Genomic DNA, 12,934 nt, shown 5'->3' on the forward strand with positions numbered 1-12,934 from the left:
GTAAAATAATATAAGATAGAGGCAAATATAAATAGCCGATCTAAAAGCTCACAATGCAAAAAATAAATAAAATGGGGACCCAAATTGGGGACCCATAATTTTTTTCTGGGACTCATTCGAATGACCACCTGTGGGTCCCGGGACCCATTACTTTGAAAACCTATTAACATCACTGCAGTACAGTACAGTACAGTACAGTACAGTACAGTACAGTAAACCTCTGGGGTAAACAGCCGGTCAAAAATAACTTTGCTACATTTTATTTTCTCACTCAAACTGTAACCACTACATACAGTAAGTGTTGTAAGCATTAGTGTTCTATTGATAGCTTCATGTTTTAGCATTGCTTACTGACATGGATCTAAAATATCACACTGTTCTTCTCCATGTTCGATGCGTACCAGGACAGGAAGACAGACTGAGAACACAGAAGCAGTGGTTCTCAAACGGTTTCATTTCAAGGACCCCCCAGCCACCAATAACTCTGAGTGTACAAAATGGAAGCAAGTGTATTAAGGCCCCCCTAGGGGTCCCAGAACCCCTGTTGGAAGACCAAGGGGCCCAGTTGTCCAGATTTAAAATGAAGCAAACACGGAACTGAAAGTTCCTATGATTGGACGCTAGTTGTGCTGTTCTGGTACCAGAAGCAACATGTTCTCCATAGGATTCCATTCATTTACCCCAACTTTTACATTTGATTTTCTTACCTTGAAAAACATTGTCATAAATACTTTATGGCTCCTGTCGCTAGTTTAAAGCATTGTTTCAATCACCATGAAATGTGTTTTGTGAGATTTGATGAAAGCAGGGTATGCTGTAGGAGGGGCTTGTGATGATTCTTCTTTGTGTGCTTTATTTTCGGCGAGCTCAACACCACATTCTCCCAAGTATCCCTGCCTGACCGTTGGCAGCCAATAGCATTCGAGACGGTACCATTTCTACCAATGAACGTTGATTTCTACAATGATGGTGGCACCCGTACAAGGGTTAGGGTTAGGGTTAGGGTACCCTAACCCTAACCCTAAGTCACCCGTACAAGGGCCAAAAAAAGCATAATTTTCGCAGCGTTATGCACTGATACACTAACCCTGCACTGTAGAGTTAAAATGTTCCATTCCATTGTGTACACCCTCAAGAGTTACAGACCTGTACGGGTCCATTTGCAAACCCCCCCGCCCACCCCTCAGGTGACCCAGAGGGTGCCCAGGAGGACCCCCACTTTGAGAACTACCGATATGAAGCCATCGCTTTGTTTTAGTGTTTGTTTTTCTCCATTCTGTTTGAGCATCAATAAAGCACCTGCTTCCACGGTGCGACTGCCAGCTTGTTGAAAGGCTCTCACAGGGTTGTTTTAGCCTGGAAGTCTTTCATCATCAACCCCAGTTCCTCCCCAACAGGGGTTAACATGGGCTAAGAATCCGCCGACGCCAGAATATCCACAACAAAAAGAGATAGTCAATCAAATAAGATGTGGAGATAAAAGTCTTTTATCTTTTAACGTCTCTCTTCTTTTTTGTTCTTCCTTCAAGGGAAACGTTTCTTTCATCAAGACAAGCCGCCTTCGTCTCTCCACTTCCCCGATGCCCGATGCCAAAAGAAAAAGGAAAAAAGAAAAAGATGTACAGATCCTACCATAGGAGGAGCGTACATTTATAGTTGACCTACAGTAGTTTAATCTTTTCTTTCATTATTTCTTTTTATGCCACTGCCATCCACAAGTTTTTGTTGTCGTCGCCGTCGTTTGTTGTTGTTGTTGACTAGAGTTGGAATCCCGGAAAACCCGGGAGGAACCGGATCCAACTTTAATTGTGGAACCGGAATCCATTCACTCACATTTGTAAACCCGTTTCTGGAACCCGGGTTTTGATGATCACCCTGTCCAAGCCGCTATAAGTGGACTTCAGGTCTGCTATACGATTACGATACCGGTGGTTCTCAAACTGTTACACTTCAAGGAACACCTTTAACTCTGAGAGTGTACAAACGAAACCAAATGGACCCGTAAGGGTTACAGGTCCATTTGGTTCCGTTTGTACACTCTCAGAGTTACAGACCTGTTAGGGTCCATTGGGAACCCCTCTATAGGAATCGTTAAAGGGAACCGTTAAGGAAGGATGGTTAAAGAGGGATTCCTTAAGGAACCCAAATCGTTAAAATTCCCCAAAAAGGATCCCAACTCTAGCTGTGACGACTCCACTCTGCTGCCGCCCTGGTGGTTGAAGCTCCCTGGGTTGCAGGAGGGTGGTGTTGGTGGGTGGAGGGTGGGTGGATGGAGGGTGGTGCTACTGGATCTGACAGGCTGTAGAAGGTGCAGCCTGGTAGGTGGGTGGTGTTAAGGTGGTGCTACTGGATCTGGCAGGCTGTGGACGGAGCAGCCTGGCAGGTGGGTGGTGTTAAGGTGGTGCTACTGGATCTGACAGGCTGTAGAAGGAGCAGCCTGGTAGGTGGGTGGTGTTAAGGTGGTGCTACTGGATCTGGCAGGCTGTGGACGGAGCAGCCTGGCAGGTGGGTGGTGTTAGGGTGGTGCTACTGGATCTGACAGGCTGTAGAAGGAGCAGCCTGGCAGCCGGAGGGCGTAGGGTGGTGTTAAGGTGGTGCTACTGGATCTGGCAGGCTGTAGACGGAGCAGCCTGACAGCAGGTCGGTGGAGGGTGGTGTTAGGGCGGTGCTACTGGATCTGGCAGGCTGTAGACGGAGCAGCCTGGCAGCAGATGCAGGTGGGGTTGACGGCCTTAGGGGGGATCAGGTCCAGGTCCTGTAGAAGGGGCAGCAGGAGGGTAGAGGGTGGTGTTAAGGTGGTGCTACTGGATCTGGCAAGCTGTAGACGGAGCAGCCTGGCAGCAGATGCAGGTGGGGTTGACGGCCTTGGGGGGGATCAGGTCCAGGTCTTCGTCATCAGGGATCTCGTCCAGACGGTAGCCGTCCTTCAGCAGCTGGATGTTCAAGTCCTGGTTGATCTGCTGCACAGCGCAGGGAGAGAGACGGTAGGGTAAAAGGTTAGGCTCAAACAAAACAGACAGAGGGCAGAACGGAGAGGGGGTCAGACAGACAGAAAGATGGAAGGAAGGCCCTTTCCTGAACTTTAAACCGGCACAAATCGAACACCACCCAGGATTTGAAACAGCAACCATAGTCTGCAAGGGTAATGTAGCGTGGTCGCTGTCTTGAATCCTGGATGGTGTTTGATCTGCGCCAGAAAGGTCCAGGATATGGGGTTGGTCAGACTTTGCCCTCTAACTTTGACTGACGGCCAACGCCAAGAAGTGATGGGTTGCCTCTTGGAAACAGATTATGTCGGTTACACCATCAGGAGTATATTATGCGCAACATACCAGCCAGGTTTGTTAGTATCCAAACAGCCCAAAATAAACTAATTAGGGTCCTGCTTAACCTTCCCTATCAGACTCACCTCACCGCTACTCACCAGTTAAGAGTGGGGTGGCTCAGAGTAGATGTCAGAATGGGCCTGGGCGGGGTTGCACCAGCTGTTACTAAGTTATAACGTAGCCTAGTTGTAACGTAAATGGCTTCTAAGTCAAGACTTACGCATTACTAAAATGTCAGGTGTTGCACCACACAAATTTGTTCTTACGTATCTCTAAGTAACAACTAAATATTTACACCTCCCCTTGGGTAGCACTAAGTCTTTACTAAGTAACCTATCTCTATTGGAGACTGGGAGTAGAGCAACTACACTACTAACGTGGCAGACGGCATTATATCGGCTATTTAATTAATTCAACAATGAAACGACCCATCTGTTTTAAACATACATTAAGCCCAATATACATTTCGGCCATTTGAAAATAGCCGATCTACAAGCTCACGATGTGTGTGCTATTAATAGAGTATTTTTACATTGCAGGATTGATACTTTTTTAATTCATTTGAGTACTTTTCAACCACTGCACATACAGCACAACAGCGAATTGAACGGTGCGCTCTCTTTCCCTGTGTCTCCAAATATGCTTATATTACTTCACAACGGGGAAAGATGTATGAGGCCAATATAATTTGTGATACAATCCGTTTGCAGGGCAGTGCGCTGCGCAGGGATGCGCTCGCACTGTGCACGCATAACAGTGACTTTGTGTACTTGCCAGTGGAGAGACAGAGCTCTCTGTTGACAAAAGACGATACAAGCTTTACTAGAAACAGTTCGTTTTCATTGGATTCGGGAGCTATGACGTCATTTTATGCGACTATACATTACTTTAGGAACAGTCTACGCATTACTAGTTACGTTATGCCTTAAGCAGTCGTGGTGCAACACCTGTTAGTAACTCACTTAGTTACAAACTAACTAGTAGTTACTAAGCCTCTAGTAAGGACTTTACTCCCTAACTTAGGGCAGAACTTACGTTCTGGTGGTGCAACTGGCCCCTGGTGTACAAGATACACTACACCACTATGATACCCAAGTACCTGTCAAAATACTTTATAAACATTAAAGGACCTACACCATGAATTTTCACTTTTTCTATTTTAAAACCTTTTTTTGGGGTCCCACTGGCACCTTCTATCCTCACAAAGTCCTATTTCTGACCATTGTGTCTTTCTCTGGTTTTGGGAAGAAAGAGATGAAAAGCTTTCCACGGGTTCTCAGAACAGTGCTGTTCTGAGAGTTGATCCGTGTGACATCACACGGATTCCCGTTTTTTTTTTTTTCAGTCAAAAAAAAAAAAAAAAATCTTTTATCTTTTAACGTCTCATTTTTTTATTTTTTTTTCATTCTTTTTTTTTCAAAAACTAAAAACTTTTTTTCAAAAAACTTTTTTTTCAAAAAAAAACTATGTTTTTTATACATAAATACTATGCAGGTGGGGTTGATTGTCTAATGTAGATTAACTTTCTGTAATGTCTGGTCTAGCAACGGTCGCCGTGTCATTTGACAAAAAACATTTTTTCAAAAAAAAAATGTTTTCAAAAATGTTTTTTTTTCAAAAATGTTTTTTTTTTCAAAAACTAAAAACTTTTTTTTTTCAAAACATTTTTTTTTTTTTAACTTTTTTCAAAAAACTTTTCTTTTTTTTCTCAAACATTTTTTTTCAAAACATTTTTTTTTTTTTTTACTTTTACTTTTTTTTTTCAAAAACTTTTTTTTTTAGGCCAGACCATTGTGTCTTTCTCTGGTTTTGGGAAGAAAGAGATGAAAAGCTTTCCACGGGTTCTCAGAACAGTGCTGTTCTGAGAGTTGATCCGTGTGACATCACACGGATTCCCATTTTTTTTTTCAGTCAAAAAAAAAAAAAAAAAAAAAAAGAAAAATCTTTTTTTTTTCCAATTTTTTTTTTAAAAACTAAAAACTTTTTTTTTTCAAAAACTTTTTTTTTTCAAAAAACTTTTTTTCAAAAAACTTTTTTTTTTCAAAAAACTTTTTTTTTTTCAAAAAACTTTTTTTTTTCAAAAAACTTTTTTTTTTTCAAAAAACTTTTTTTTCTCAAACATTTTTTTTCAAAACTTTTTTTTTTTTTTTACTTTTTTTTATACATAAATACAATGCAGGTGGGGTTGATTGTCTAATGTAGATTAACTTCCTGTAATGTCTGGTCTAGCAACGGTCGCCCTGTGTCATTTGACAGTAGGCCTATAACATACAACATAGGCCTACAGTAGGCTATAATCAGAGCTGCAACATTATCCTATTTTTGTATTGGCCCAGTATTAACATTATTTGTTGTCAACGTGGGGTCCGGGGAGGAGTTCAGAGGAGGGGAGGGGGGAGGGGTGGAAAAACCCCACCTGAGCAAACAGAGGCCGTTTTGGTATTGCAGCTGGAGAGCCTCATTATTGCGACCGTAAGGTCGCAGTTTAGTTGCGACCGTCAGGGAGCAGTTTACTATGAAAACCTCCACCGGCCGTCCGTCGGTCACACGTGCGGTCGACCGCACGTCACACGTGCGGTCGACGTGTGAGTCTGACATCACTCCGCATCAGTCTGACATCACTCTGACATCACAGAGTCCACAGCTGATGATGTGGCGTGATGTCATACAATACACAAACAAGCCCTATATAAAGGGGCAATTCTCACCAGGGAAGAGAGCATTCCTCGACTCAGACCTTATCGCCAGGATCAACTAAGCTTATAGCTTATCACCAGTAAGACTCCCTAATCGGGAGATAAGCGACCGTTGGTCGCTTATCTCCACAAATAGGCCAAAAGTTTGTTTTACCAATTATTACACTCTATGTGAACATTTACATCAACAAATCCCAAGTACTATGCAGAACGACCCATTTCAAGTTTTTAATGTACAACAATATTTAGAAAATAGGTCTACAAGCTGACAGTCCTCGTCCCTTATATTCCCATAGGTTATATGGAGATCTCAGTGTTTGTCAGTCCTTGTTCATTTATGCCCATATATGGACATCTCTATATCTACTGTAACAGTCCTTGTCCCTTTATGCCCATATATGGAGATCTCTTAACTGTAAGTCCTTGTCCCTTTTATGCCCATATATGGATATTCCTGATGTCATCAGTATATGAACATATATGGGCTTTCTGATATGCCCATATATGGAGATCTCTTAACTGTAAGCCCTTGTCCCTTTTATGCCCATATATGGATATCCCTGATGTCATCCGTATATGCCCATATATGGGCTTTCTAATATGCCCATATATGGAGATCTCTGTATCTCCATATATGGGTATAAAAGGATACTTCAGGTCTGACATCAGGTTTGTTTATATTGGGTTGCTAGGTTTGACATCACAAACTCTATGGGCCATCTGACCTAGAAATCTATATTTGGGCATAGATGACTCATCGTGACCTCATCACACGTCGACCGCACGTGTGACGTGCGGTCGACGTGGGTTATAAAGCAAGAGGTATGGAGAAAGTCCCTCCCTCTTACAGTCACAGTCACAGACCGGCAATGACAAAAAGACGGTCTTTCTATATGCCTGTCACTTCAGGACCTAAGAAAGAGAGACCCACCTTTTGTATTCATGAAATATGACATTCCATTTAGAATTGACAAGACTCGTAAATGCCCCAGAATGCTTTTTGTTTGTATAGAGCCAAATAGAGCTTCTTGTGGGTTATAAAGCAAGGGGGAGACAGATGGAAAACAGACAGGAGGTCAGACAAACAGCCTGGCCATTAACAGCCAATGAGTGAATAGAAGAGAAAAATAATATGCAGTCCAGACCAGAAGCTCAAACAAAACAGACAGAGGGCAGAACGGAGAGGAAGTCAGAAAGACAGAAAGATGGAAGGACCTTTCCTGAACTTTAAACCGCCGCAAATCGAACACCACCCAGGATTCTAAACAGCAACCATAGTCTGCAAGGGTAATGTAGCGTGATCACTGTCCCAGAATGCTTTTGGCCTGATGTTGACTGGGTGTAGCTTGGGATCTGAAACAGCGATCATAATCTGCACGTGTAAGGTAGTGTGGTCACTGTCTAGGATCACAGACTATACCCAGTCAACACTAGCTTGAAGTTCGGTTTGAAGTTCAGGAAAAGTCCTGGATATGGGGTTGGTCAGACTGATGCCAAAAAAGTGCTGAATTTCCTGATCTAAATTGACATGAACAACAGCATTTGATTGGTCTGTTCTGTTTGGCTAACACATGTCGTCATGGGTAGAACCGTTTCTGATTGGTCAATTCTAAGTGTGTAGATACATGGTCTATCAGACCATAGTGTGTAGATACCTGGTCCATCAGACCATAGTGTGTAGATACCTGGTCCATCAGACCATAGTGTGTAGATACCTGGTCCATCAGACCATAGTGTGTAGATACCTGGTCCATCAGACCATAGTGTGTAGATACCTGGTCTCTCAGACCATAGTGTGAAGATACCTGGTCTCCATCAGACCATAGTGTGTAGATACCTGGTCTCTATCAGACCATAGTGTGTAGATACCTGGTCTATCAGACCATAGTGTGTAGATACCTGGTCTCTCAGACCATAGTGTGTAGATACCTGGTCTCTATCAGACCATAGTGTGTAGATACCTGGTCTATCAGACCATAGTGTGTAGATACCTGGTCTCTCAGACCATAGTGTGTAGATACCTGGTCTATCAGACCATAGTGTGTAGATACCTGGTCCATCAGACCATAGTGTGTAGATACCTGGTCCATCAGACCATAGTGTGTAGATACCTGGTCTCTAGTGTGTAGATACCTGGTCCATCAGACCATAGTGTGAAGATACCTGGTCCATCAGACCATAGTGTGTAGATACCTGGTCCATCAGACCATAGTGTGTAGATACCTGGTCCATCAGACCATAGTGTGTAGATACCTGGTCCATCAGACCATAGTGTGTAGATACCTGGTCTCTCAGACCATAGTGTGAAGATACCTGGTCTCCATCAGACCATAGTGTGTAGATACCTGGTCTCTATCAGACCATAGTGTGTAGATACCTGGTCTATCAGACCATAGTGTGTAGATACCTGGTCTCTCAGACCATAGTGTGTAGATACCTGGTCTCTATCAGACCATAGTGTGTAGATACCTGGTCTATCAGACCATAGTGTGTAGATACCTGGTCTATCAGACCATAGTGTGTAGATACCTGGTCTCTCAGACCATAGTGTGTAGATACCTGGTCTATCAGACCATAGTGTGTAGATACCTGGTCCATCAGACCATAGTGTGTAGATACCTGGTCCATCAGACCATAGTGTGTAGATACCTGGTCTCTCAGACCATAGTGTGTAGAAGATACCTGGTCCATCAGACCATAGTGTGAAGATACCTGGTCCATCAGACCATAGTGTGTAGATACCTGGTCCATCAGACCATAGTGTGTAGATACCTGGTCCATCAGACCATAGTGTGTAGATACCTGGTCCATCAGACCATAGTGTGTAGATACCTGGTCTCTCAGACATCTCACCTCGGCTGAGGAGTATCCTGATGACGAGTATCTGGACATGTCAAAGTCATCGTCACTGCAAAGTGGAGACGAAAGCAAAACGTCAGCAACAAGTGGTGGAAAAAAAAGTACTCAAATGTTTTACTTTAGGAGTAGTTCACCCCCAAAATAACCTTTTTCCTATTGATTGGGGGGGATGCACTGGTTTCAAGTGTCCTCAAAATATCAGATCCATTTCAACATTGCCAATGTTTGATTGTGCTTACTTTGAGGTTAACTGTTCTAGCCGTCGGTAAACCCATCATACTATATTATAAGTAGCAATAATAGCCATATGTAGATCTGCTTTTCTTGGAGAAAAAAAGGTGTGTGTGTGTGTGTGTGTGTGTGTGTGTGTGTGTGTTTGTGTGTGTGTGTGTGTGTTTTATAAATACAGACCCAATTTGTACATAAATAAGTGGAATCCGCTAAAACACAGGTTGCGTTCCCCCCCCAGCATTTTCCAGAAAAGTGACAGTTTTTCTTTCTGCCATACGAGGTTTCCACGTGACAGTGACGACACACTGTGGACGACACACTGTGGACGACACACTGTGGACAACACACTGTGGACAACACCAGGCTTGTTGTGCGCTGCCTGTGAGGCCAGCAGAGTGTGAGTCAGCCAGCGATGTCACATGGAGTGATTTGACACAGAATCTGTGATGTCATCTTGGCTGGCAGCCAGAGAGCAGAGGTCTGAGCTCACAGTGAGGTCCCCTTGTGTGGCAACAAGCAGGGGCGTCACAAGGGGGGGGGGGGGGTCTGAGTTACAAGGGCCAAGGTGGAGGGGCCTTCGTTATTTTATACTTTAGCTATTGAAAAATATTTTTGAAAAGTCGCGAAAATGTGTGCAAATCTTTGAATATAATGTATTTTTTAAGCAAACATTAATTTTGTAACTCAAATTTTGCTTTTGGGGGGTCCCTGGAACTAAATATTTTGACCATGGCCAAATACATATAATTTTGGGGGTCCTTCACATGAAAAGGTTTGAGTACCACTGACATAGAAACATAGGTTTTGAAATATTCAAAGACTTTCACGTTTTTTTTTCTTCAAAAATAGCAGATCTACAAGCTTGCAGCGTGCTGTGAGCTTGTAGATCTGCTATTCTTCAACAGCTAAAGCACAAAATAATGTGTTCCCAGTCTAACTGGGTTAAACCCCCTCCTCCCCCTATGAAGAACATTCATGGGGGGCCGCAGTGAATCCCAGGGCCCAGAGTTTGGTGGGACACGCCTGGTAACAAGCGACGGTCTGGGGACACAAGGACACATGGGGACATGGGAACATGGGGACATGGGAACATGGGGATGTGGGGAAATGGGGATTTATTTTTGTTTGTGTCAAGTTGTCTTTGTTTGTGTATGCATGGATGGATGGATGGATGGATGGATGGATGGATGCATGGATGCATGGATGGATGGATGGATGGATGCATGGATGGATGGATGGATGGATGGATGGATGGATGCATGGATGCATGGATGCATGGATGGATGGATGGATGGATGGATGGATGGATGGATGGATGGATGGATGGATGGATGGATGGATGGATGGATGCATGGATGGATGGATGGATGGATGGATGGATGGATGGATGGATGTGTTGTATTGTTCTATTGTACTCCAGAGGGCCCTGTTGAAAATGAGATGATACTGTAAATCTCAAGAATGGGTTCCTTTCAACAATGGCAACATAAACATGGGCTATGAGCATATGGGGACATGGGAACATGGGCTGGGACTGTACACAACTACTGTACACAACTACTGTACACAACTTGTAGGTTTTCTGCTATTTTTGAAAACGTAATATTATTACCATTGGTATATCAGTCATTGTCAGTCATCTATTTGTATATTTAAGTTATTAATCAGATCTCTTCCTATTTGTAAATAAAGCCAAAGAGAAATGTCCTTCTTATTAAACATTCAACCCCCCAAACAAAAATGTTTCTGTGACGATTGATCGTCAGCTAAAATGCCACGATCGTGACAAGTTAACCCTCACTCCCTGGAGGTCAAACGAGCAAAGAGCTTGCAGTGTTTCCAGTGTGCGGTTGCTGCTTTCTTTAGAAAACCTTCCTACGCACGTTTTCAGGATTGTCTTCTGCCGAGAGGAAGCTCAGAATCGGGTTGCAATACGGTTAACTCATTCTGTGCCAATCACGAGTATACACGTGATATATTAGCGCATCCCACAGTGCCAATCACGAGTATACTCGTGATTCAAAAAAAAAATAAAAAAAAAAAAATTTTTTTTTTTGAAAATTTTTTTTTGAAAATTTTTTTTTTGGACCCCATCAAAACTAGTGAACATGATTTCAATCGCGATTTTGCATGTTTAACCCCCATACAACCCCCATACAACTCAGGTAGCAGACCTCCAAGCTCACAACAGTGTAAAACATAATGGCTATTATCTCAAGAATGCCTGAACGGATTTCCAATCGGATTTTTTTGTTTGAAAGCTGTGAACAAACTGCACAAACCCACAACAATGCAATCCAGGATTGCATTGGATTTTTTAGAGCTCATTCTTCTCTGTTTTTTTCCCATGCATGAGGTGTGCAAGGTTTAATCATGGCTAAGTTGACGAAAATAAGGCTTTTAAAATGCTTGGTAGCCAATAGCTAACTTCAAGCTAACTTCATCCTCTTCCTGTACATGCACAAAGGAAAGTGTTTAGGCAAGTCATGGCTGCAGGGCTTCTGCATATACCAGCATATCTCTATGGGATTGTCTGTGGCACACTGGGCCCCCTCTAGTGGTGAAAGGGTGGCATTAAATGAGTTAACATGAGTCCTGCTGTATCCACTAAGGTTATGTTAACATGAGTCCTGCTGTATCCACTAAGGTTATGTTAACATGAGTCCTGCTGTATCCACTAAGGTTATGTTAACATGAGTCCTGCTGTATCCACTAAGGTTATGTTAACATGAGTCCTGCTGTATCCACTGGCATGTTGTCTAATTCATGGTCAGCAGCATGTCTTGTTCCTTCTAATTGTATTGGTTTCTCTTATAGAGCCTTTTCCACTGCATAGTGGTCAGGGTCAGGGTCAGGGTCAGGGTTAGGGTCAGGGTTAGGGTCAGGGTCAGGGTCAGGGTCAGGGTTAGGGTCAGGGTCAGGGTTAGGGTTAGGGTCAGGGTTAGGGTCAGGGTCAGGGTCAGTCCCTGCTCGTCTCTCTAGTCTAGTTCTTTACCTTTATGTCAGTACGTTGGTACCAGGTGTCAGTACGGTGGTACCAGGTGTCAGTACGTTGGTACCAGGTGTCAGTACGTTGGTACCAGGTGTCAGTACGCTGGTACCAGGTGTCAGTACGTTGGTACCAGGTGTCAGTACGTTGGTACCAGGTGTCAGTACGTTGGCACCAGGTGTCAGTACGCTGGTACCAGGTGTCAGTACGCTGGTACCAGGTGTCAGTACGCTGGTACCAGGTGTCAGTACGCTGGTACCAGGTGTCAGTACGCTGGTACCAGGTGTCAGTACGCTGGTACCAGGTGTCAGTACGCTGGTACCAGGTGTCAGTACGCTGGTACCAGGTGTCAGTACGTTGGTACCAGGTGTCAGTACGTTGGTACCAGGTGTCAGTACGTTGGTACCAGGTGTCAGTATGTTGGTACCAGGTGTCAGTACGTTGGTACCAGGTGTCAGTATGTTGGTACCAGCTGTCAGGTACATATACTGTACATATACTGTACATATACTGTATATGTGTACATTCTCTTGATGCTGCAAGCACGGCTGAGGCGATACCAAATGGTGACATCATAACTACTGATGAACATACTATATATATATAACTACTGATGAATACTGATTGGACATACAATTCTCACTAGCAACAGACAGACAGACAGACAGACAGACAGACGCATGATTGTCTGTTTGACCCTGTCCATGGGGGGTCATGCTCAAGTTCCCTCAGCATGTTCCCTCACTGAGGTTATGGTTAGGGTTTGGGTTAGGGTTAGGTACAGTGGTTTAACATTGAGGGAACATAGGGCTGAGGGAACTTGAGCATGGACC

At 43.6% G+C, this 12,934-nt stretch overlaps 1 protein-coding gene across 2 annotated transcripts in view; it reads right to left on the reverse strand.

Annotated features, from left to right (window-relative positions):
• Window positions 1–2,284: 2,284 nt before the first annotated feature.
• Window positions 2,285–12,934, reverse strand: part of fam219aa (family with sequence similarity 219 member Aa) — a 143,428-nt gene continuing 132,778 nt past the window's right edge. For both annotated transcript variants that reach the window (XM_080727782.1, XM_080727783.1), the window contains 2 exons: window positions 8,876–8,930; window positions 2,285–2,960 (listed from right to left, as the gene is read on the reverse strand). In XM_080727782.1, the coding sequence (XP_080583908.1) occupies window positions 2,802–2,960; window positions 8,876–8,930 (214 nt within the window). In that variant the 3' untranslated portion in view covers window positions 2,285–2,801. The remainder of the gene's footprint in view (window positions 2,961–8,875; window positions 8,931–12,934) is intronic.

Source organism: Nannobrachium achirus (genome assembly GCF_963921795.1).
Source record: "Nannobrachium achirus genome assembly, chromosome: 6".
NCBI classification, from domain to species: Eukaryota; Metazoa; Chordata; class Actinopteri; order Myctophiformes; family Myctophidae; genus Nannobrachium; species Nannobrachium achirus.